Below are 26,058 nucleotides of genomic sequence, written 5' to 3'. Positions count from 1 at the left end.
CTGGCCTTTAAGAATTCATCAGGACCAGAATCAGCAGCAACCACTGGGCAACTTGCATGATTCACCCAGGCCCAGTTGCTCGCTACTGTTCAACAGCAGCTACCCCATTAAAGTCAGTGTGGTGTGGTGTTTAGAGTTTCAGACTAGGATCTGAGTGACCCAGGTTCAAATGACCACTGCCATGGAAGCTCACTGGGTGAATGTGGGCCAGTTGCACATCCTCAGCATAAACTACTTCACAGGATTGCTGTGAGGATAAAATAGAGGAGAGGAGAAGTTGTAAGCTGCTATGGTTCCCCATTGGGGAGAAAGGCAGGGTATTAATTAAATAATAAATGTAACTGAATGTGGGGGGCAGATGAAAGGTATGTTAGTTTGTGAGTAGGAAGAAGAGGCAGAGAAAGGTAAGTTTATGGCGGTTGCCAGGAGGATGGAAAGAGGAATAGTGTGGGGAAGGAAGGAAATAAAGAGGAAAATGAGGTGCCTCCTGCAGGTTCCCACTGTGCAGCTGGCACCACACAGTTGAGTTGTAGTATTCCCAGGTAGTGGATGCTGGGGAAGGATAAGAAGGAAACCTGAAAATGGGGGGAAATGAAGGTAAGCTGTCTGATGGATGAGCAGGAGAGAAAGGAGGAGGAAAATGGGAGAGGCTATGCAGGCTTTCAGGGAAGAGAAAAAGGGAATAGTGGGGGAGAGGGAAATGCGATGCTTCCCCAAGTCCTGGCAAGTCGCCTCCTTATCCCTTCTAATTCCCATACTAGTTCCAGGACACCCGGACCACAGTGATATAAGTTCATTATCATCTATTCTGTTCCATCATTGTGCTAATATCCTGAGTGACCATACAATTGCAGTGTAGTTCCTCTTGGGAGTGTATTTTTAGGTATTACCACAGCAGAAGCCTGTTCTCAGCACCTCAATGTACGTATGGGAGGAAATGTAGTGTCTACTCAGTATTTTCAGCAGAAGCCTCTTCCATAAAGCTCCCAGCCAAACAAAGAAGAGGGAAAGATGGATAAGAGGAATACCAAATTAAGGTCAGTCTTCTGATGGTATGCAAATAGGATTGCTTGCAAAAAAAAAAAATTTTAAGCTCACTGGTCAGCTCTAAAAATAAGGACTTTATAAGCACGGTTTGCATTTTCTTACAATAATATTACACAAGACTTACAGTGTCATGGAATGGGTACTTCTAAGAGATAACCTCATTAACCATCATAATGTTTAACATTTACAGAATGCTTTAGAATGTTCAAAGCTTTTCAGAACAGCCTGCCTAAGCCATGTAGTATGTTCATGAAAGAAGTAAAATTTAAACTTTGGATGTCCTGATGTGTACCTTAGTCTCAGTTACCATGCTGCCAACTTCTTTAGTTTCAAAGAAAGAAGTATGGCAGGGTGGTATGCAAAAGATATAATGTGGTGGGCACAGAAAATTATCTAAGGACACACGTCTTGTGCCTTGATAGAAGTACGCCTATAAGTCCCAAGGAAGCTTCTCTGACCATCCCACAGGAAAAGGAGAGTTTTTTAAAAAAATGCAAAGATATTGCCAAAGATGACTAGCACATGAATCAACTTTATCTGTGCTTTCTCCAGGGAACAGTGTAGCAACACAATTAAAACCAATAAAATACTGTGGAACTGCCATTAAGTGAGAACATCCACCACTCCCCTCTGTAAGCCTGACTTCCCCCCACAAATGTGCTCAATATTTAGCAATGTCCTCAGTATCTAGTGTTACTGAATGTCATGAATAATGAGCATACCTTCACCATATGAGAAGAAAAGAGCTAGAAAGAATGGACATCACCATGGGTTATTCTACACAGATTAAGACTTGCAAGGATATGAATACTGTTCTGTTAAAACAAACAGTATCAAGAGGTGAAAGTGCAAGGCTAAGAAAGATTCTGAGCAAGTGATCCACTCTGGATCAAAGAAAGAGAAAGAAACAGTTCTTCAAATGATGAGAAATAATAGTGGGTTTCTCATTCTAAGCAGCTGCTGCTGATTTGTTACTAGAAGCATCTCTGCTTTTTACTAGTGTCACATGACACAAGTGCCAGTGGGTTTAAAAGCAAAAGCTACTCACCAATAACTGGAGTTTTCTGAATGGGAAATGTCCCCCATAGATCCATACTCCTTTGACCTATTGGAATTTACAAATTAGCATTTCACTACAATTTGAGTGTATGTTGAGTGTCGACTGTACACTCTGTATGATAAAAGAGTGGTCTAAGAGGAGTGATCTGAACAATAGTTTGTTTTTTAGAGCAAGACCTAGTTTAAAAGTTAAAGGACAGTAGGGAAAAGAACCAATGATCTGTTTTGATAAGAGAAAGAAAATAGACTTTTTCCTTAAATGGAAATTATAGGGCTATTGTAATTATACAATCCTAACGCCACAAGTAATGATACTTACAGTGTAATCCTCACACACACATCCCGAAAGCAATCAGGGAGCCAACTGATATTTACAATGGCGTGTCTCTAAGATACATCAGTGTAAGGGCCAGTTATACTGGCGCAGGCCCCAAGCACGCTCCACTGTTCTCAGGCACTGGTGCAGCCCTGCAGCAGCTGCCCGTCAGCACAACCCAGGCATAGGCCCCTGTACAGGCATGGCTGTGGGCTGCTCTGGGGGCAGGGCCATAGTTAGCTCCCTGAGCCCTATCAGCCTGGGAATGCTCCATCAGAGGCGGAAAGTTACGGCACAAAAAACACAGCATAGACATAGGTGCCAACAGGACTGAAAAATCAAGTGCTCTCCCCCCTCCCACTGCTGCAGCCATGCCCATTAGGCATAGAGGAGCTCAGGAAGCTGAATATTGGCGCAACCTGCCTCCATAGGGGTGGCTAAGCCCCCCCCCCACCTACAAATACCTTGGTCAGGATGCCTTACAACTCAAAAGATAGGGTGCACGGCATGCGTGTCTCAGAACTCCCTGCTGTGCAGACTTAGAGTGAGAAGTGAGGCACTTTTGGTGGTGGTGGGGGGAAGCACAGAGAGGGCACTTAGCACTACGGGATGAGCACCACAGGATGAGCACTTAGCACTAACATCCAAAGGGGAGAGCAAAGTCCGTACTCTGTGGCTGACCTCTCCCATTTCAGAATTCTAACAAGTACCCCACCTTTGAAGGCTCGACCGAAAGGGATGACCGCACACTGACAGGTAAGCAAGGGCAAGGAGCCCAAACCTGCTCCCTTGTTTCCTCGCTTGAGGCCGGGTGTTGCACTATCAATGGAGCCTCCCGCACTCAAGCCCAGCATTGCGTTCATGTGAGGGTGGCACAAGCCACAACCTCTCAGCACCATGGCTCCTGTCATGCAATGGGAAAAGATCCCAGGAAAGTTTCCCAGGAGAACTGCTGGGAGAGGGACATTTTCAACCCTGCACTGGGATGTAAGCTCAGTCCACTGTTTCTCCCTCTCAGCAGGACAGGACTCATTGGTGATTTGGGGGAGGGGGTTCTGGCAGCTGCCACATTCTACATGGTGGACCAGCTTGCCAGTCAATCCTTTTGACTCATTCCCTTGCAGGATCAGAGCGTTGAGCACTAGCTGCAGGTGCTGCAGTTGATGGATCACAAGCAGTCACTGAATGTTTCAACACAGGACAGGTGAGTGTAATTCAGATGGCACCATCATCTGCCTCAGTTCATAGCGAAGGCCCCCCATGGGGCTGCATTTGTAGACTCTGCCAAAGCCACACATCCTTGGCGGAGCCCAGCATGGCACTCATGCCCAGTTGACATGGCTGCACGTGTCTCTCTTTTGCTTTCCTGCATTCAACAGGAAGACCATTGGGAGTGGATAGTCCCTGCCCCACTCTTAGTCTGCTGCCCAGCCTGCCTCCTGGAGTAGAACATTGCACCCAGCCAGCCCTTCCAAGTTCAACCTGTGCCTCCATCCCACTTAGACACAAGCTGAACCAAGGAAGCCTCAGCCCCTCTCCCCTTGGCCCCAGGGAGGAGGCAACTGGAGTCTTCAGACCTCACCATGATTTGCAGTTCAATAAAGTCTGTCGCAATGGTGTCTCTTTGGTTCTGACTGCATGTCAGGAGTTCCACAGCTCTCCCTGCCCCACTCCTTTCCACCCCTTCTGTGACTCCCTGAGGGCTGCTTGATGACATGTCCAAGAGGGAGGGCTATTGGGTGCTGTGGATGGTTGTGCAGGTGCCACTGGTCCCGTCATGGTCATCTGCCAAACCTAGCAGGGACCCAGCAGCACCTTCAAGGCCGACCTAACACTAGGTCCCCCACCCACCTTGCAGGCCACCGTGTGAAGGGGGGAATGGGCCATGGGGTGGTCTGGGTGAATAAGCCAGCTTGGTGTGGTGCTTAGAGTGTGAGACTGGGATCTGGGAGACTCAGATTCAAATCCTCACTCATGCCATGGAAGCTAGATGGGTGGCCTTGGGCCATTTGCACACTCTCAGCCTAACCTACCTCACAGGGTTGTTGCAAGCATAAAACAGAGGAGACAATGATGCAAGCCACTCTGAGTCCCCATGGGGAAGAAAGGTGGGCAATGAATAGAAGAAATGAATGAAGCAGCATGGGAGGCACACCTACTAGTGAGAGGAGTACACATGTCACTGGACAGACTCTCCTTGTCGTCCCATGCCCCTTTCAAGATGATATCAGCCTTTGCATAGCTTTGACCGAGGGCCTGCTTGGGGTCTTCAAAGGAGGGGGATTGCTGGAGCCCTTGCCAACTCTGACAGCTGCCCAGGGACTGATGGCAGAGTCCAGTCCCTTTAAAGGGGGGTTATGTTGCAGACATGAAACCCAATCCCTGGTCCCGCCCTTCCCACCCCTCGGCTGTGACATGCGGAGGGCTAGGCATCCTGCTCCTGCCAGCCTGACTGATTCTGCCTCCCCTGTCTGTCACAGCCCAGCTGTTGCAACACAACACCCGGAGGGGACACTATGGCACATTTACTGGGGATAATGACACGGTTGCACCCCCAAAAACATCAGCAACATGCTCTTTTTCCTGCTGACCGCTCACTAATGGAGCAGACTAGCGCCCCCATAGTTACACTGGCTGCAGAGCAGCTGGCAGCCCTCAAGATTGTGCTGACTGAGATGGAAGACTGAATAGCTTCCCTCCCAAAAGCAAAGTCTAAAAGGAAATGCTAATTCTAATACTGTAGATAATCAGGGCAATAAATTCTATTTTTTGCAGAATCTTTTATCATTTTCTTTAACCCAAGCTGTGTACTGCACAGAGTATATTAGTATATGTGCATTTATGAAAAATAAAGTTTATAGATACTTTGTGTGTGTGAAGTGCCATCAAGTCACAGTCGACTTATGGTGACCCCTTTTTGGGGTTTTCATGGCAAGAGACTAACAGAGGTAGTTTGCCAGTGCCTTCCTCTGCATAGCAACCCTGGTATTCCTTGGCGGTCTCCCATCCAAATACTAACCAGGGCTGACCCTGCTTAGCTTCTGAGATCTGACGATCAGGCTAGCCTGGTGTTAGGAAGTAATCAAAAATATTTGGAATAAGGGAAAGAGTGAAAGATTAACAGCCCCAGGAAGAATGAAATTAAATATTATTCAAAACTCAAATTTATTAACTGGTTAGAATAAATATATATTATTTCTACTTCATCTGACCCACGCTCATCTACAACTTCAGCAAACCATAACAAAATAGAAAAACAAATCAACTACACCCATAACTACATCATTCTGAGAAGTTCAACAGCCATTATAACAAGTATGGCCATTGCCCTGAAGAATACAGTTTGTGAGTTTCCCATACCAACATATTTAAGTATCAATCCATCTAATCGGGTTTTAAGATATTTAAATGCTAGAAGCTTAAGATCAAAGCATCGTAACTTAGCTTATTAGTTATTTTGCATGTTTCAAAGTTGAGAAACCATACAAGAAATTCCATCATACTTTTATCCCTTTACAAGAACTTTCCCTATACAGCTGAATTCTGAGAAAACAAGATCAGCATACTATTATGTTGCAGTCATGATTGACAACTCTCATTGTAGTTAGCAAACAGGGCAATACCAACGAGTGATTGCCTTATAGTCACAAGGCAGATAAATATTAATGTTGATTAATATTGCAAAATTCCCTACATAAATGCATTTACAGATATGCTTCCCAAGACAATAATGCCAAACCAACCAAGAGAAACACACATTGAGAATGTGAAGCTATGTGGCTTGTGAGCTGGTCAGAAAATACATATGCATATATACACACAAATGCATACAGAAACTTTAAGATTCAGGAAGCATAAACTGAAATGAAGAAATGGAACACTAGAATAAAATGTGCAATAACTACAAGAAATTACAGCACGAGGAACAACTTTTGATGTTTATGTTATTTGCTTCAGTAGTTTACAGAGCTGTACCTTTACTAATTTAACTTTTGGATTACATTTGGTCTTGCCTTTTTATTGGCTAAACTTTCTTGGCAATCAAAACATGGTTTCTATCTTTTATATTTAAGAAAGAAAAGTCTTCGTTCAGCATCTAGAGTAACCAATGTCTAAATCATCGCTGCATCCAGAGCACAGCAGCAAGAAGATTAAGTTTAGCTGAAAAATGCAAAACCTCAAATACTATGCCAGAAAATTCTGGTAAAGAAGATTTAAATATAAGTATATGGAAAATGGTTCTGAAACGAGGAATAAGACTAAATGAAGCAAATGACTTCCTTCCCAGCAAAATGGTGATTTTAAGCTTAAAGGAACTCTTTAAAATGAAATTCATGATTATGCATGCTAATATTAATGGCTTCTGAGAGATTAAAATGGTAGAATGAGTAAGGAGGAGATATGCAAAAAGATTTAATAACCTGCATGGCTAGGGAAACAAAATGACCAACAAGATGGAAAGAAAAACTAAAAAAGAATAACATTCTGAATTAGACAATAATAGAACAAGGTATGATGTCCAGCTTCTGCAATTTCTTTACTATTGAATTAACAAACTGAGCGTATACTTAGGAAAACTAAAATTACTATTGGAGCAATCCATATTAATTTATCTTAGACAATTTACATAGTCTATGGGAAAGCAGCTTAGGAAGGTATTTATGTCTTTTTATATATGTCCCTTACACAGCCTAATCGGCTTTTACATCGTTATTTTTTCTGGAAAAGCATGTTATGTGAGTATGCCACAAAAAGTTGAAGTTAAACACCAGTTACAGCAGAGAGGCTTAGATTAATTTCTTTGAAGGTAAGGCTAATATTTCTGTTTCTGTATTCTTGGCTTTTTGATCAGTATGTATCCTTCACACAGTTTTTATGTATACATCTACCATTTTTTAAGACAAAGTTTTTCAATACTGGAAAACACGTTGCACACTAACTGGTTAATATTTTTATTTACTTATAAATATATTAAATCATTTACAACGAACAAAAAGCAGAAGAAAAAACCAATACAAGCTTAATTAACCAAAGTACCTAGATTTATATAATGGAAGGGAACCCAGTTACCCTCAAGTGTAAAGGAACCTGGCCATTTGGTTCCCCTCCCCTTGCTACTACAGCCCAATGGTCCCCGCAGGTCCTGTAACCTGGAAATCTACTTTCCGGGATGTGGAAGGGACTGCCAGGGGAAACGAACAAGGTAAACAACTGTGCTTTCTGATGATTGTATTTAGGATCGAACCCATTGTTTATAGAGTATCTGTCTGTAAAAATGGTACAGTCTTAATCAGAATACCTTGCTGAAAGTTCGGCCAAATTCAAAGGAGTTGGGAGAAGAAGAGACAAAAGCAATCAAATAATTGAGCAGATTACACTTCATCTGGTAATAATTAGGCTAGGGTCAGCAATGAGAGCAATGGTAATTGTAACACATTCCTATGGTTATACTGATTACTGGTACAAGTCTATTTCCCTGTATGTTTTGACCACATTCCTATTACTTTGAAAAACAGATACATAATAAACTTATTAGGACATATGATAAAAACTATAATTGATCTTATTGAAAAGCTGGGACTATTTGGTCTGTTAAATTCTTAGAATGTTAGAATGGGCAGTGGAACAGTAGATTTAAGTGTTTTGGTATTTACTTGAGGGTTTAAAATTGCATGGACAGTTTGAAAATCAACAGAATTTACAAATAGAAAACAAGAATTATAGAAGCATATATTTTTGCACTTGTCAATATACAACTGAAGAATTTATTTAAAACACTTCAGTTGAAGGACAATTTACTCAATGTGTATTAGGAATTTAAATTGTTTCAATAGCAGCTACAGGAGTTAGTTGCTACTACTTAGTAGTAAATAAAAGGTTTGCTGTATTCCAAAAAGAACAGAACCTTTATAAAATGCCCTCAACTTGGAAATACATACAGGCCATATTCAGATGTCATGACAAATTAACTGTGGTTTCTTCTTGTACTGAAGTACTTTCTTGCCTTCTTCCATCTGGACAAAGAGCAACTGAAGGCTTCCTGGTTTGTTAATCCCGGAATCAAGTATTCAGTTTTCTGTGATGTTTGAATGCAGATGCCTGAGCAAATTAACACTTGTTCCTTCCCCACAAACTGGGATGTAAACCTCAATTTTAATGCCAATTTAAAATCCCAGTTCACAGGGAGGAAAAAAAAATTCAGTTTGCCCAGGTGCTTGCATTCAGATGTCATAATGAACTGGAGCTTGAATCGAGGCTTCAAAACCAAGGAAATTTTCTATGGTCAATGAGTGGGGGAGCAAGCACTACAACCACCTGTGTTCGTGCCACCTTGGTTAAATAGAGGTTTGTCATGATATTTGAATAATCACGTAACTTTGGCATACTTTTGCCTATTAAAAAGGATTACAGTAATCCATTCAAATCTCACCTAGCTTTTCCAGAAGCGTTCTTAATTTTTCTGAATGACTGATTGGCTGCGGACCTTGTAGAAAGAGTTCTTGGGGAAGCACGAATAAAACTGGATGGTGGTGTCTTGGGGATCTTCTTTACTAAATGAGAAACCCATTTCTTTTGTTCTTCTTGACAGGGTGCCAACAATAACATATCTCTTGCTGAAGTTATATCATAACTCACTATTAATGAGAGGAAAGTATATTACAATTAAATGAAGACATAATAAAACACCATCACCATCAATTGGATGCTGGAATTTTTAAAAACAGGCACCATATATTCTATGGACAGGCATCACATAAGCTTTCTAAATATTTATCTAAATGATGTGTTACAATCAGTAGTATTGGTTTAGTATTTCTGTTATTACCTTGGGTAGTTAAACTGGTGGAAAGGAGTTTGGGTATGTTAAAAACAAAGGCATAACTCAACTGAACATCACAGGTACACTGAGTTATTTTCCGCATGGGATTCCTGTGTGTGAAGAGGGGAAAGGAGGTACACGCATGAGCCCACCAATAAGCCATTTTGTGTACCAAGTTTAAGTTTGCCACCTGATGCAGCCAAACAAGTTCATAAAAATGGGATTTTAATAACACTTTCCACCAGAAAGTCATACTACAATTGTCTGTCTGTCTAATTTTTACCCCACCCTCCCCAACCCGAAGGTCGGACTCAGAGCGGCTTACATGATCCAAATTATAATAAAACAAATCTGAATAGCTATTATTGTTTGCATCAAGGACTTCAAAAAGCACCACTAGAAACACATTAGACAAAGTACAGATGTAATCAAATTGCACCTTACCTTTACATGGTGCAATTAATTCTTCCTTTTTATCCAAGTGGTCTTTATGGCACTTAACATGGCATCGTCGACATTCCACTGCAGGGGGTGGCTTAAATACATGCCAGAGGGGTTTGGCACAAGCCTCACAGTTGGCTGGGAAGTGGTACAGTGTAGGGATAAATTCATGACCTTTATGATTAAGAAAATTTGTCTTCTCTGCTGGCTGCACTGGTTCTACTTCTAGTTCTTTTCTGCACTCTCCCTCATTGGCATACAGAATCTGAGAAAAACAAAAAAGAATATAGCAGGATTTTATTTTTTTAAAAACAAAGTGGATACATTATTTAACAAAAGACCATTTTAAAGTCGATATATGAACGTTAGTGATGATGTTACCTGGAATATTTTGGGAATTTCCTCAGTTTCTGCTCTGTATACATCTCCTTGTGTGACTGGTCGAACATGAAATAATTTACTGAAATAAAATAAACATTGCATTATTTTAGCAACCACTACTAAAACTGAGCAGATGTGATATAGCTGTAAATTAATTTTCACATTAATTTATTTACATTAATATCCCTTGATTGTTAGCAGAAGATAATTACAGCAGAGGCATATTGTACAAAGCATTTTTGTTTGACTTGAATATACTGGAGTTATACTAGCAATTTCTGTAGTAAACAAAGTGTGGATGATGAATGCACATTCTTAAACATTGGTGTACATACATCATACGTCAGAAAGACTAAGCTGAATCAGAGCTACAAGACACGTGTATACTTGTGTTTAATTATATGCATCTTTCCTGCAGGAAAAACTAGTGTAACAACACAAGTATAGGAATGCTGTTTGAAGTATGGAGACACTGTGCTGATTAAAGGGATTTACCATGCTTAAGAGAAATTCTGGTGAAAACAACTGAGCCCATCTATCCAGATTAAAAAAAAATTATATACAAAGGCCACCACATAATGTTACTTCCTGGAAGAGATTTCTTAATGGAGACCGTCTTTGGAACTCACTTTTCTGCAAAACAGCAGTATGGTATTAATGTTTAAAATTATTTTATTAATATTAATTAGATGGCATGAACTGAAATGCATACTATATTGATGCAATCATCTCTTGATGAAAGAACACCCTTCAGAAAACTATTTATTCCCCTCTAATCTACATGTTGATGCCTGTGAACCCTGACATATCCTTCCCCATCACCTAGAAGTAGCTCCCTTTGACTGGTGAAAATATGATAATGGGGACTGGCCAAGACTTGTCAGCAACAAGTAGCTGCAGTGAAAGAGGAGTGGACGCAACCACCCCTCTTTGTCTCTGTCCCCCACCAGGCACTGGTAAAAGAAAATAGTTCACTGCAATTTTATTCAAGGCCTGTGTACCGTTTTCTGCATAAGGTTTGCCAAAGCAACAGCTTTTGGGAGGTCAATCTGGACCACTGGGAGAGAGACAAGGAGGAAAAGATCCACACTTTGGTTAATATGATCCAACTAAATGTAATTATGTCTGAATAAAATGAACATATTAAAATCATGGAGTACGGCAGGCTGGGAAAGTAAAATGAGGCTTTGGGAAGTTAGAGACTATCTGGCAAAGCAGGATATAATTTTATTACAAGAAACATGGGCTCCTAATATGGAATTTCTTTCTGGGTTTTCTACATATTCTTTAGAGGCCTTTAAGAAGGCCAAGACAAGAAATCTTTCTATGAGTACTACTTGCTTAGTGTCCACGAGCTGGGCAATTAAGATCACAGAGCTTCCTAGTACATTGGTGATGGCTCTCTAGTTAGAATTACGTAAATTATCTTTGATTATAATTAATGCCTGCATTTCCCCAATAGTGTACAGATCAGACCTGGTAAAATATTGGGGTAAATTGGATAAGTTTACCCAGAAGATTACCTACTTCTACCCTCCAGCAGCTCTTATACTGGCAGGAGATCTACTGGCAGAACTATTGAGGATTTACACTTTAAAAGTTATCAAATAATTCCATAGGATGTTTCTTTGAGTCGTATAAATTTAAGGATAGTAAAATAAATAACACTGGGGAAAAGGTTTGCATCTCTTGTTATTTACAATGGTGTGATTGTAGTAAATGTCTGCCTTCGGTTTGACAGAGAAAGGGACTACACATGTATCAATAACTGTGGTGCCAGTGTAATGGATTATTTTATTGTGTTACTGATTGTAATGCAGTGACCATTTACCCTTACAACTTGTGTTAAACTTGCAAGGAAATAAATTTTCCTGAAAAATGAAATGCAGATATTGAGAAAAACGTGGCGTGGTTAATGGCAGGCTATGAGGCCAGATGACTTAAAATATCAACCTTATTCGACCCCTGAGAATAATCTTTTGACTTTGGGTAGGCTATTGAGGCTGTTTCAACCACTGTATACATCCCATTTGCAGACCAGAGTTACTTACGGCTGGATGAAGCGAGAGGAATAGTTTTGTCAATTATTGCAAATTATGTAGCCACTACAGGGTATTTTGTTGCTTGAATATCGTATAGATTTAATGTTCAGATGTGATATAATGTATTATTACATTGTACATGTTCCAACACTTATTCATTATATGGGTTAATGTGTTTCTTATTTTGGATTTCCATAATACAACTATCTTTTACATTTGAGACCTCTAGTCCTCTTGTTGGTTTGCAGGGGCATCTCATTTCCCCTCCCCCACAATTTTATCTTTTCCTTTCCAGAAAACTCTCACAGCCTCTCCTTTTCCCCTCCCACACAATTTTATCTTTTCCTTTCCAGAAAACTCTCACAGCCTCTCCTTTTCCTGCCACTTTTTCTCCTTCCCACCCACTAGCCAACCTACCTTTATCAACCCCCTCCCAATATTCAGAGCTTCCTCCTTCTCTATCCTGGAAACCTCTCCCTGGGAAGTCTGGCTGAGTTGTGTAGCGGTGCCAACTGCCAAGCCAGGCCCAGTTAAGCAGAAGGTAACCCGCAAGGACTTGTTTTTCCCTCCCCCATTATTTCCTCTTTCCCTCCCCTCCTGGCAACCCCCATATACTCACATTTTCCTACTTCCTTATCTCCTTCTCACACACACACCTTTTATTTTCCCTCCCATCTTCAGTTCTATTTATCATTCATTTACATCACTGATACCCCACCTTTCTCCACAATGGGGACCCAAAGCAGCTTACATCATTCTTCTCTCCTTCATTTTATCCTCAAACAACCTGAGAGGTAGGTTAGGCTGAGAATGTGGACTGCACAATAGTCACCCCAGGTGCCATTCCATGGCAGAATGGGGATTCAAACCTGGGCCTCCCAGATCTTAGTCCAAAACTCTTAACCAATACATCACACTGGCTTTTGTGGAGTAGCTTCTGTTGAACAGTAGCAAGAGGCTGCGCCTGGGTGAGACAAGCAATTCTCATGGTAGCAAATTGTCCTGTGGTGGCTGCCAGGCCTAGTCCCAATGAATCCTCCTCAACGGCCATAATAGCTCTGGAAAGGCCCCTCCCCCTGCCTTTTACAGACAGAAACCAAGGCTTTAACAGGCAATACTGTTATGGTTGCCCAACAATGGCCATAGAGGGCATTTGTTTGTTAAAGCGACAGGTGGTGCTTCTGTTTTTCAGAGGTTAACCCCCAGTGGGGTTTTGTTTTGAAGATTTCAGGTATTTCTACAAACCTGGGATTTTTCTTAGATTTTCAGAAAAATCAGTTTTTTCTGTTCATGGCTCCAATCTCCAAAATTAAGTAGCCACAGATTAGGCAAAGTTGGTAAAGGTACTATGGGGTGACATCACATCACAACGTTTACTAGATTGATGAGGTGGTTTGCCATTGCCTTCCCCAGTCATCTGCACTTTACCCCCAGCAAGCTGGGTACTAATTTTACCGACCTCGGAAGGATGGAAAGCTGAGTCAATATTTTGATACTGATAATTGTCCTAAATGGTAAAGAATTCTCACGAAGTGTAGTAAAATTTACTACCCACTGATTCACTAGAAACAACCACCACCATGGCACACAGTAGGATAGGGATAATAATGCCTCCTATGTGGCACATATAAGCAAAAAACATATGCATTCAACACTCTTACTTCTATCATTGTTCTGCCCTACATAGATTTTAAAATGAAACTTCCATTTGTGACAGCAGGGGCAGCACCTTGACGCACATGTACTTCTACTACCCACCATTCCTGAAACTGCTGCCCTACTCCTAAAGGACCAGATGCCAGAGACATACTTTTTATATAGGAGAGAGATATTTGAATTCACCTACGAAAACAAGGTTGGCCCTGTGAGGAAACAAACATCTTACCAAAAGTATCAGGCACAGTTAGACATTTCCCTACCAAGGTGGCTGTTACATGCCCTTAATCCAGGGTTCCCCAACACAGTGTACCATGGGCAGCCATAGACACTTCCCCAGGTGCCTGCCATGTGCTTCAGGAAAGTAGGCAAAGGCATTGGGGAGACAGAACCAGTGAGTGGCTGTCTTCATATAAATAAAGGGGCTTTTCACTTCGATCCTGCCCACCACTGAGAGGAAGGATACTAGGGCTGTTGATTCGGTTCGGCCCGAACTGAAAATCAGCCGAATTTCCCCTGATTCGGTGGTTTTTAGTTCGGGAGGAACCGAACTCAAAACTGGCAGGCAACCGGGGGGGGGGGCGAATTCAGCGAGTTCGGGAGTTCGCGAATAAATCTGGCAAATTCGGGGCCGTCAGTAAGTAGCATAACCGTCAGTAAGCAGCATTCTCCTCCCCCGGCCAATCGGTGGCCAAGCTGGGTCTTCTTCTGGCCAATCAGTCAGGATTGAGTACTGGAGGAATCAGCTGATGTGCGGCCCGGCCAGGGAGAGAGAGAGAGAGAGCGAAATCCTCGTGTGTGTGTGGGGAGGTGCTTGTGCACATTTGCTCCTTTCTGTGGCTGCAGGGGGCGTATTTTTTGGGGTACAGACACAAAACTTTCAGTGGAGCTTCAGATGAAGCTTCTTAAGATACCCCCCACGTTTTGTAAACATTGGGTCAGGGGGTCCCGAGATATGGGCTCCCCTTTTCTTTCCATGGCTGCAGGGGGCGCATTTTTGGGGGTACAGACCCCAAACTTTCAGTGGAGCTTCAGATGAAGCTTCTTAAGATACCCCCCAAGTTTTGTAAACATTGGGTAAGGGGTCTCGAGATATGGGCTCTCCCCCTTTTCCCTCCCCCCTTTTTCCATTTATGTGGCTGCAGGGGGCGCTTTTTTGGGGATATAGCCCCCAAACTTTCAGCATAGCTTCAGACAATTATTCTTAAGATACCACCCAAGTTTTGTAAAGATGGGTTCAGTGGGGGCAGAAATATCGCCTCCCCCCCTTTTCTCTTTCCGTGGCTGCAGGGGGCGCATTTTTGGGGGTGCAGATCCCAAACTTTGAGCGGAGTTTCAGACCAGTGTTCTTAAGAGACCACCCAAGTTTTGTGAACATTGGGTCAGGGGGTCCCGAGATATGGGCTTTCCCCTTTCCCCTATTGGGATGAATGGATCAGCCGATCCTGTGTGCATCTTCTCCAGAGCAAAACGTCCCGTGCCTAATTGGAATCATCTTGGATTACAAGTCCTCCCCAGCCCCTCCTGATGGAACAGAAGACAGCCACAGTAAGACCCCTTTGGGGGCTTTAATCTATAATTTTTCTCCTGTGTGTGTGTGGGGGGGGGGGAAGCAGAGTCTGTGTGTGTGTGGGGAGGGAGCAGTTTCAGTGGGTGGGGGGGAAGCCAAAGGGGGCTTTCGTCGGTTCTGCCTGGGGTGTATGTTCCCCCTCGAGTCTCTCGCTCCCTGGTTTGAGGGGGGAGGTTTCAGTTGTGTGTCTTCTGGTTTTCCCTGTTGCAAAGGTGTTGTTTTACAAGGTTGTGTTGCTTTGCAAACTGTTGTCAGGGCTGGGAGCTTTGTGCGTGGGCGGCAAGCTCTGCTGAGAGATGCACATTAAGGATGGGGGGACCCCTTTCAGGGCCCATATCTCAGCCCCCCCTGACCCAATCTTTACAAAACTTGGGCAGTCTTTCAATAAACGTCCTTTGAAGCTCAGCTGAAAGTTTGGGACCTCTAACCCCAAAAATGCCCCCCCAGAGCCGCGGAAAGGTGCGATTGTGTTTTTAATGGCTTTATTCGGCCGAATTTTTTCCCCGAACTTTGAATTCCCGCCGAATTGAACGGATCCAAAGTGGGGGAGTTCGGACTTCGGCATATCCCGAATCTAAACAGGCTGAATTCGGCCGAATCCGAACTATACCGAATTTTTTTTAATTCAACAGCCCTAGAGGGTACAGGGTCCTGCAACCCATGGATCAGATGTGACAGCTGGGGCGCACCAGAGTAGTGGAGGACCCCTTTCCTCCCATGATAATCTTCTCTGTGTTTTATCCTCCTTTTCCCCCGTTGGTTGTCTTCTTCTATGCGCATGTGTTTATATTCCCCATGCCTCTTCCTCTTCTGTATGTGTGTTTGGCTAGGCCTCCTGTGGCAGCCATTTTGTAGTGGAGCCTGCCACCCTGCTTCAAAATTGCAAAAGTACCTGTAGGCTCAAAAAGGTTGAGGACCCCTCCTTAATCCATCTTTTGATGCAACTTTCCACCAATTAAACAATAATTTTAAGTCTTCAGATTGAACCACAGATCTTAGTTACATGGCCCAGGATTCAGATTTTGACTATGCGAAAACATTTTGTATTTGAAACAAAGTAGGATGGCCAACTGAGCCATAAAGTTTTGGATTCATTTCCAACTATGAGAGAGAAGAGAATGTTCTCTCTGACTCTCTTTTTATTGGATCATGGGTCATGCTTTGGTGACGAAGCTGAATTTTTGTTCCAGTGTGTCAAAAGTAATTGCCATCATTATGTATTTTGTTAAATTCTGGCCCAATGGTAACTGCTATTTTAAAATTTAACTGCAAAAGTCTACAGACAAAATGCTTCAGTGAGTCAGAAATAGATTTAACTGTTCATTCTGAAACGTAGCAGAAAATTCAATCTTTCATGGCTTGATTCATATTTTCAAATCCATTCTTTTCATACTTTTTAAAACTAACATACTGCTGATTAATCTCAAACCAAAATTAGAAGAACGTACTCTATATCTAATACCATGGATGGATTAGATTGTTCTTTGTCCTGTTCATCATTATAGAACAAAATCTTTCGGCTGCTTACCACAACATACTGAAAAAAAGAAAGGAAAAACTGTTAAGACATGTATTCTTAAAGTATGCATTCTTAAGACATACATTCTTAAGTCATTTCTACCAAACTCCCATTCCTTTGTTCACAGAGAAACCTTGTAAGTTAATTAAGGCAAAACCAATTAAACAAATGTTCTCCAATCAGTTAAACTTTCCAATTATCACTGGCAATACAGTCCATTAGTGAAATCTATAAATCTTGAGGGGCAATGTGGGGACAAATTAGGAACATTCAGCAATGACTTCTGACTGGTAGTGGAGGAGAGATGTTTTTTAGTGCCCACACCACTCTGAAAATAAAATCCCAGATCTAGTTTTATCCCTCTGGCCCTTAAACCGTGGCACAAAGCAAGTGGGGATCAGACCTAAGGAGTTGGCAAACAGCCATCAGGCACAAGCGGTTTCATTGAATGTATATCTGAGATCTGTATATTATATGTTTGTATAATAAATATACTATATATTCTAATAGTGAAGTGTGGTTCTATCTGCAGCTACTTAAGTCTACCATTTGGGGCACATTTTCAGCAAACCTGGGGGAATCCCCAGGTTTGCAGAACAATCTGAAAACTTTTTAAAAAATGGAGGAGGGATTTAAATCCCCCAAAAGACATGAGCAGTGTCTTGGAGGGAGCAGCAGCAGTGAAGCTGGGATCACGCAGGCTGTGGAGAGCCACCACTATCGTTGCCATCATTGAGGAGGCGAAGCTGGAGTTGGGGAGCTGGGGGGGGGGGAAATCCTTTCCACGATTCTTGTGGGTCTCTTATGCTATATACAGTTGCCTTGCCAGATGTGCTGTTTAAGCCACAGGTAAAAAAATAATAATAATTAGGATTTACGTCTACTGATGACAATATTGCCTACTTGGTACCAGCAGTGGGTTAAATCACTGTAGTAGATTCAGTGACAATAACATTTTGCACCTACATTTGACAGCAATGTGGAAATATTTTGAAAGCTGTCGTAAATAGCTAAATTTGTTAAGTTTTGCATTAGTCACAAATCTGTAGACAGAAACACTGGTTGAACCACAACTATCCTTTGCCCACAGAAAACGTCTTCTGCTCAGATAAAGGCTGTTACACATGTCATGCTAGAGAACTGCACCAGAAAAGTAAAACTGAAAGCATCAATGTGTTCAGCCTGTTTGATGTCTTGTGCAAGAAGAAATATGCAAATTGATATAAAACTCATCAGAGTACTGGCTCGTCCTTAAAAGGAAACAGAATTATCAAATACCTGTTTCTTCCATCCATGACGTTTTATATTGCCTTTGTTTGGTATGGAAAGCCAACCCTCCATTCTTGATTCTGTTTTTAAAAAATGAAGTACAATTTTAATCACAGAAAAGTATTTTAGAAAAATAAAATATGTTCATGCAGCCATTAGCAGTTACCAGACTGGTAAAGCAGGAATACAAGGCACAGCTAAACAAAAACAAGATGGAAGCATTTATTCATGCTTGATCAAAAATTCACTTACTATAGCAATGCAACTATTGCAGGATGGGTATCAATGCATTTTTTTTTACTGCTAATCTTCAGTAGTTTCAAGAGAAACATTTTGAAACACACAGACGTTACTTGGGTCTAAACACTATGTTTCAAGATATACGGTACTACTAAATATATTATAAATATATTTTGATACTGGGGTAGGAAGCCAATAAAATAGACAGCATGAAGGCAGCAACTGAAAGTCACAGTTTACATGAAAGGAAGAAAGCAGGACAGCAGACAAAAGTACCCACATATCCCATTACTCACAGAAGATAAGAATAGAAGATAAATAAATAAGGAATGCAGGAAGAATCAGCTAGATATAAAAAGTAAGAGAGAAGCAGTTTATTCAGTTTTCAAATGTCAATTTTAAAAAAAATTGTGATAAGATTCCTACATAATTACTAAAAAGGCAGAAGTTATTTGAACACTGATGAAAAGAAATAATGCTTATGGCAGCAAATTTTATTACACTTAAAGCAAATTTTATTACACTTAAAGCCAATTGATCAGACTGCTGAATCTGAACTAATTAAAAAAAAACTTGCCCCCTACATCCAAAGTACATACTCTGATCTCAAAACTAATCATGAGTTTATAAAACTACAATTTGTATGCATCTCAGACATATTCTGGTTTCTGTATTATGGCCTCTTTAAGTAATATGAAGAAGCAGGCAGGTTTAAGAGCTGCTGTGTTAAATCTGCAATGCAGCATAAAGCCAACTGTGAAGATAAACAACCTGTGGTAGGGAAGGAAAAGACAGAGCTTATACACACATACCCTATGTTTTACCAGTCAGTCAAACCCTTAAAGCTGTTAACATATATTTTCTCCTGTAGACTAGAATTTACATGGCTGTTGATTACAGTGGGTTCTGTAACAAGGTCATCTCCGGCAATTTAAACCGTAGGATCCTAGACACTGTAAACACTGTAGTCTTCCAGTATTCTGTCTCTGAAGTTAGACAGCACAAAGAAACTACAGGGACCCCTTGCCAGAGGGGAGGGATGATGGGTAAAAAATGTGTTGTTGTTTTTTAAAATTGGACTACATTTTTCGATCACATTACATCTTTCATTATGAAGTTATAATCGACATATTGGGTTGGATGCCACTGATCATTTCTGCTGATGGAAGGCAGTGGGAGAGGATTTTTGCTTTTTCCCCTCCCCTGAGGCAGACCTCCAACACCTGGAGAGCTACAACATGAGGGGGAGAAGTCATGGTCCGCCAGTGAGAATTCTTTTGTCAGTGAAGAGCTTTGGTGTGATCCAAGCCATTGTTTTTCCTCACTCTCTATGTTCCAAATTTAAGTAAAAGCTTTAACCTTCCCTAAGTAGTACGTTTTAACTAAGGCTGTCAACCAGCTAAGAGATTAATTATTAGATGATTCATTCTTTTGTCATCTCTTCACTGTTGAACATAAGGAGTACAATGATGTGCATATTATCAGACCATCAATAATAATGCTTTTTGAAATAAACAAAGGATTACCTGCAGATAATTTAGAACTGAATAAACAAAAGATACCATATTATTAGAAGGCAATGCCATTTGTAACACATTCTTTTTCACCCCCAACTACAGTCAATAGTCAACATTACAACTAGTGTAGCCTCAAAAATAAAATGTTGTTATTTAAAATCAAACAAACACATTTAAATGTAATAAATTGATCAATTAAAAGGCAGGGAATTGCCAGTCCAAGGTTAAAAGTGTCCAGCAATATAAAGAACATGATCCCAGATGTGCAGTATTATGTATGTTACTAATAGTGCATTCCTAAGGAGAGTTACTCCAGTCTAAGCCCATTCAAATGAAGCCCATTCAAATGAATGGGCTTAGACTGGAGTAACTCTCCTTAGGAACGCACTGTAAGAATGCAAGGGTGATTCAGCTTGAATTTTCAGTTCTTTTAAGGTAACCTGTAAACAGACAACTAAGAAAAAGATTTTAGCCTTGTCAGAGGCCTTATACAGCAAAGGCTAAAGATCACACATTCATGTTATTACACAGTCATATGGTTTTTCTATGTACTGTATATAAGGGGAACGCAAGCTTTATATTAGAAGAATGATCTAAGTGGGAGTTCAAACTTTGAACTTTTCTCTGTAAAAAGAGCCACTATGGTATTACACATCCTGCCTTAGGGATGAAAATCTTACACTGCATTATCCTCTAACCCTAGTCACCATAAAAGAAATAAAATATAATGAAAGTCAAATATAATAATTCTTTTAAATAATTTGTGATTTTTAAAAGGGCACCACCTTTTAGGACTATAAAGTAAAGCATATAAAGGGAAGGATAAAAATCAATGCTGCTTACCTAGAACATTACCATCAGTGTCATCTGGTTGCAGGCTAGCCACACTAGTAGAGTCCATGCCTTGTTGTAGGTCGGAAATTTTGCTACGCAGTTGTTCTATGTCACTCTCCTTACTATCTAACTGCATCTGAAGTTCATTCCTATATGTTGACTCTTCTACAAGTTGCTGTATTCAATAGAAAATATGAGAATACAGTAATAGCAACAACAGTCTCTTACATTAAGTAATTTGGCAATAATAATGTGACTTTAAAATAAAATTGTGAAACAAAACACTAATTATTTGCAGACTAATTATTAGGAATTTAAAGAAATTTAAAAACATCATCAATAATAACAGTTTAAGTATAATTCTTTTTGATCACACAAAGCTTGGAAGACTCTATAATATTTGGTGAACTCTTCTATCGGCAGAGTGACATGGCATATAGCCTAACGGAAGATAAAAAAACAAGGGGAAATAGTATCACAGAACTGCAGGACAAAGAGTTTCAAGGCCGAAATATCTTGAACTTGCCCTCTGACCATGCCCACAAATTCTCTTGGCTTCAAGATTTTAGGTAACCTAAGGGTTGAGCTGGAAACTAGAAATTCTTATAAAGTAATATATTTTTAGGTGCACACAATAAAATGGATTAATACACTAAGCCTGGAATACAGGCTACATATAGAACCACCAGGAGCACTTCAAGATTCTAACCAGCTATAGTCTGGATACCAAGAGGCCATCGAACTGCATTCCATGCCATGGCCAGAGAAAACAAAATGGCTGTTGGAAGGAAAAATGTGGAAAGCTTTCCATGCTCTTTCTTACTATTCTCCCGGATAGCCCTATATAAGAGAAGGAGCAATCCTAGAAGAAAAGGTTACCATAGTGCTGAGGAGTACAGGGGCTCGCTACTCAACATTCTTCTCCCAGAGTGGAGGACAAAAGTGTCCCTAGAGTGGTCTACAGATGTGGCTGTCTCTCAGTAGAACCCTTCCAAACTGTTATAACATTATGACAACTGTTTTAATAAACATTTCACTTTAGGTGAACATATGCATATTTAAACCACTTTCCCCATACCTCAGGCTGCATCTCAAGTGGAGGATCTACACCACACCAAACAGTTCCCTGACCCTCCCTTAGATAAAAACCAACGAAGTAAGAATAGCTATGACTTAAAAACTAAAAACAATAAAGGATGAGGTTGGTAACTGGGTACTGGAGAAAATGCTGCTTTGTAGGCAGGGACAGACTGGGAGCAAGAGGCTCTCGCCTTCAGTAAGGTTGTCTAACTTCCTGCCCGCAGTGCTTAACATCAGAAATATCCCTCTCTCAGTATTTATTTGCAAAGGTAGAGATACCTAAAAGAAAAATGTATTCAATGATTTTTAAAAATAAAAATCACCACAGTTGGTTTCTAAGAACCATGTAATTTGGGCCACTATATTCTAGCCATTATTATAACAGGCCTACAAATATGATTTTAAAATGCAACGTAATTTTATCACGAAGTCTTACCGCTTGCATTTCATTAAGCTCCTTCTGGTATTTTATCACCATTTGATTAAATTTCTCCTTTTCTTGGTTAAGTTCCAACTGTAACTTTCGATTTTCTTTCTCTTTTTTCTTGAAATCCTGCATGTTCACTTTCTTTCTATCCAGTTTAAAATCTTTCCGATTCATTATCTCAGCTAGTTTGTTGACAGCCTGTTATATTATCAAAGAAAGATAAGCAAATTCATACAGTTGTTAAAATACAAATAAATTTATATAGTAGAGAATCATTTTTCACAATTCAGATAAGCAGATAATCTATTACCTTAGTGAATATTGCCTTTTTGTTCTATTGGTAGCAAAGTAGAAAATGAGTACCGGTATTTTAGTTTTTTCTGTGTTTTACACAGTACCTTAATTGAAAATTACTTTAACTGTTAAAAATATTTTGGACTAATTTTTTTTAATTCTGTCCTCCTTCCATGCAATGCATGAGTCCTTCCTCCCTTCCCCCAATTTTACCCTATGAGGAAAGCTCAGCTGAGAAACAGTAACTGGTCCAGGGTCACCCAAATAACTTCTTGGCCAAGTGCATATTTGAACTCAGATCCTACCAGACCTAGCCCAACACAGTAACTACCATAGTACATAGCCAGCCAAAATTCCATAAAATAGGAGCATTTAAAGAATTACACAGACCACAACAGCAGCTGTTGCTACTGAAATAGTCCTAGTAAGAATAGGATTCTAAACAGAACATGATAAGAACATAAAAAGAGCCCTGCAGGATCAAACCAGTGCTCCATCTAATCCAGCATCCTGTCTCACACACCAGCCAACCAGTTCCTCTGGATGCCCAACAACAGGGGGCACAGAGGCTGAGACCTTTCCCTGATGTTGCCCCCTGGTACTGGTGTTCAGAGATTGACTATCTCTGAACGTGGAGGTTCCCTTTAGTCATCGTGACTAGTAACCACTGATAGATTCATGGAGGAAAGGTCTGTCTATCTAATCTCCCTTTTAAAGCTGACTATGCCTGTAACCATCACAGCATCCTCTGAAAGCAAATTCCACATTTTAAATACTTCCTGTGTAAAGAATATTTCCTTTTGTCCATCCTGAATCTACTGTTCATCAGCTTTGAGTTTTGGTATTTTGGGAGAGTGAGGAAAAGTTCTCTTTGTCAACTCTCTCCACCCCCTGCATAATTTTATATACCTCTATCATGTCCCCCCTTAGTCGTCTCTTTTCTAAACTGAAAAGTCCCACACTCTTCTGCCTTTTCTCATAGGGAAGGTGCTCAACCCCCGAATCATCTGTATTGCCCTTTTCTGTACTTTTTCCAGCTCTGTAATGTCCTTTTTGAGATATGGTGACCAGAACTGCACACAGTAGTCTAAATGAGGCTGCACCATAGATCTACACAGGCATTATAATATCAGCCATTTTATTTTTTATTCCTTTCCTAATAATCCCTAACATAGAGTTTGCCTTTTTCACCGCAGCAGCACACTGGGTTGACACCTTCATTATCTACTACAACTCAAAGATCTTTTCCCTTCTCAGTCTCAGCAAGTTCAGACCCCATTAGCCTATACCTAAAGATGGGATTTTTTGTTCCAATGTGCATCACCTTAAACTTATTAACATTGCTACAAACAAAGAAGCAATGGTGCATAATTGTGAACATCAGTGTAGTATGAAAATGAAAAGAAATACCTGTGTTTTAAGGGTCCTTTCAGTGTTCAGGTTCTTTTCATACTGCATTTTAATGCTGTTGACTTCCTCCTCTTTCTTTAGTTTATAGTCTGTTAAAATATTAGGCATTTTATGACATCAGATCAATTGCACCTTGTGTAATTTCTCCTTTCCTCTCCTCTCAAATATTTCACTGTAACATGTGAACAGGACTAAACTAATGTACTGATTATACTATTACACTAGGGATGCCAGCCTCCAAGTGGGACCTGGGGATCGGCTCTAAACCGGTGTTAGGACAAACCATGGGCTGGTATGACTTATGAACCGAACAACAAAATACGATTATTCTTTCTAGGCGTTTGAATAATTTTTCACAGGTGTTGATTAAAAAAAATTTCTATGTCCCCTTTCCACCCAATTCAGGGTCCCCAAGGCAGTTAACATTAAACTATTTCAAACATTTAAAAGCATTTAAAATACATTTTAAAGTATTTAAAAGCATTTAAAATATAAAATATTTAAAACAATTAAACATATAAATGCATACAAACAAACAAATAAGCAGAAGGATTAATAGGAGTTAGTGAGGGAGCACCAAAGAAAATGACAGAGGGAGTCAGAGGAATTTCACGGGGGAGAGAGTTCCAAAGTTTCCAGAATGCCTTTTGTCAGGTTACCACCCACCTAGCCTCAAGAGGCCCAAAGCAGGGCCTTCTAGAGATATCCAGTCAGGTAGGTTCATATGGGAGTAAGGGGTCCTTGAGGTATGCTGGCCCCAAGCTGTACAGGGCTTTAAAAATCAGCACCTTAAATTGGGACAGGAAGCAAACTTGGAGGCCAGTGTCGATGGAACAAGACTGTCCCTATGACCCACTCCAGTCGGCATTCTACCAGATGTAGCTTCTGGACAGTCTGCAAGGGCAGCCTCACAGACAGAGCTCTGCAGTAATCTAATCTAGATGTTAGCATTGTATGCAACACAGTGGCAAGCTCTTTCCTGCCCAGTAAGGCTCACCCTAGAAGCTGACCCTAGAAGCTAAAATGACTAAACTGAGGCTGTCGTATTTTGGTCACGTCATGAGACGACAAGAGTCACTGGAAAAGACCGTCATGATAGGAAAAGTTGAGGGCAGCAGGAAAAGAGGAAGACCCAACAAGAGATGGATTGACTCAATAAAGGAAGCCACAGCCTTCAATTTGCAAGATCTGAGCAAGGCTGTCAAAGATAGGACATTTTGGAGGACTTTCATTCACAGGGTCGCCATGAGTCGGAAGCGACTTGACGGCACTTAACACACACACACAAGGCTCACCAGCTGAAGTTGGTTAAAGATGCCGCTAGGCACCACTGCTACCTGTTTATCCAACAAGAGGCCCACATCCAGCAGCACCCCCAAGCTACAAACCTGCTTCATTAGGGAAAGTGCACACCTATCCAGAACAGAAGACATCCCAGTTCCTGATTTATACCTTCCTCCCACCAGCAGCACCTCCATTTCATCAGGATTAAGTTTCAGCTTGTTAGCCCTCATCCATCTTATTTTTCGGTTTTATTGTGGAAACTCAGAAACCCCATTTTACTGTGAAAACTCAGAAATCCCGTAATGCAACATGTTTTTAAAATGAAAAAACATTAAAGGGATATTGTTTAACTATTTCTCTTATTCAACAAAAAGAATGGGCACAATCAGATGTCATGAAAACCTTTAATTAAACTTGACATTTGCTGCTGCAACTATTACAAATGCACTTTGTTGTGGTTGCAAAAGCTACCTATCACTTCCTCTCACCTTTCACAAACAAAGTGCAATCAAGGTTCCCAAGTTCAATAAATATTGGGGGGGGGGAGAGGAATTCTAATTCCTCATGACGTCTGAATGCAGACACCTGGTGAATTGAAGCTTTTTTAGCCCACCCCCCACCCCTGCGACTTTAAACTTGCAGTTAATTCCAGTTCAGAATTCTGGAGCGTGGAAGGCAAGCAAAGTCCAATTCACACAGAATTCAGACATTATGGAGAACTGGAGTTTTTTTCAAGGCTTCTCATACCTAGGAGCCTGAATCATGCTCTGTGCACAAGGGGTAGGTGGAAGAGCAAGGTGAATGAACAACCAACCATGTTCATGTCCACCAGTTTGTTGTAATAGTGGCATT

General features: G+C 40.9%; 1 protein-coding gene across 3 annotated transcripts in view; it reads right to left on the bottom strand.

Annotated features, from left to right (window-relative positions):
- The window catches only part of ROCK1 (Rho associated coiled-coil containing protein kinase 1), an 86,170-nt gene that overhangs the window by 1,767 nt on the left and 58,345 nt on the right, over positions 1-26,058 (bottom strand). Inside the window, exons 25-33 of one of the 3 annotated variants that reach the window (XM_056854878.1) lie at positions 23,923-24,011; positions 22,228-22,416; positions 20,721-20,886; positions 18,130-18,200; positions 16,781-16,869; positions 10,065-10,143; positions 9,687-9,948; positions 8,853-9,057; positions 2,096-2,152 (exon numbers count right to left, since the gene is read on the bottom strand). In XM_056854878.1, the coding sequence (XP_056710856.1) occupies positions 2,096-2,152; positions 8,853-9,057; positions 9,687-9,948; positions 10,065-10,143; positions 16,781-16,869; positions 18,130-18,200; positions 20,721-20,886; positions 22,228-22,416; positions 23,923-24,011 (1,207 nt within the window). Of the gene's footprint in view, positions 1-2,095; positions 2,153-8,852; positions 9,058-9,686; positions 9,949-10,063; positions 10,144-16,780; positions 16,870-18,129; positions 18,201-18,656; positions 18,706-20,720; positions 20,887-22,227; positions 22,417-23,922; positions 24,012-26,058 lie in introns of those variants that run through there. The other 2 variants (XM_056854879.1, XR_008933493.1) reach the window with 2 other exon arrangements.

This window comes from Euleptes europaea, chromosome 8 (genome assembly GCF_029931775.1).
Source record: "Euleptes europaea isolate rEulEur1 chromosome 8, rEulEur1.hap1, whole genome shotgun sequence".
Taxonomy (NCBI): domain Eukaryota; kingdom Metazoa; phylum Chordata; class Lepidosauria; order Squamata; family Sphaerodactylidae; genus Euleptes; species Euleptes europaea.
The sequence above is the reverse complement of the archived record's forward strand: the minus strand, read 5'-3'. Positions and strand labels throughout refer to the sequence as shown.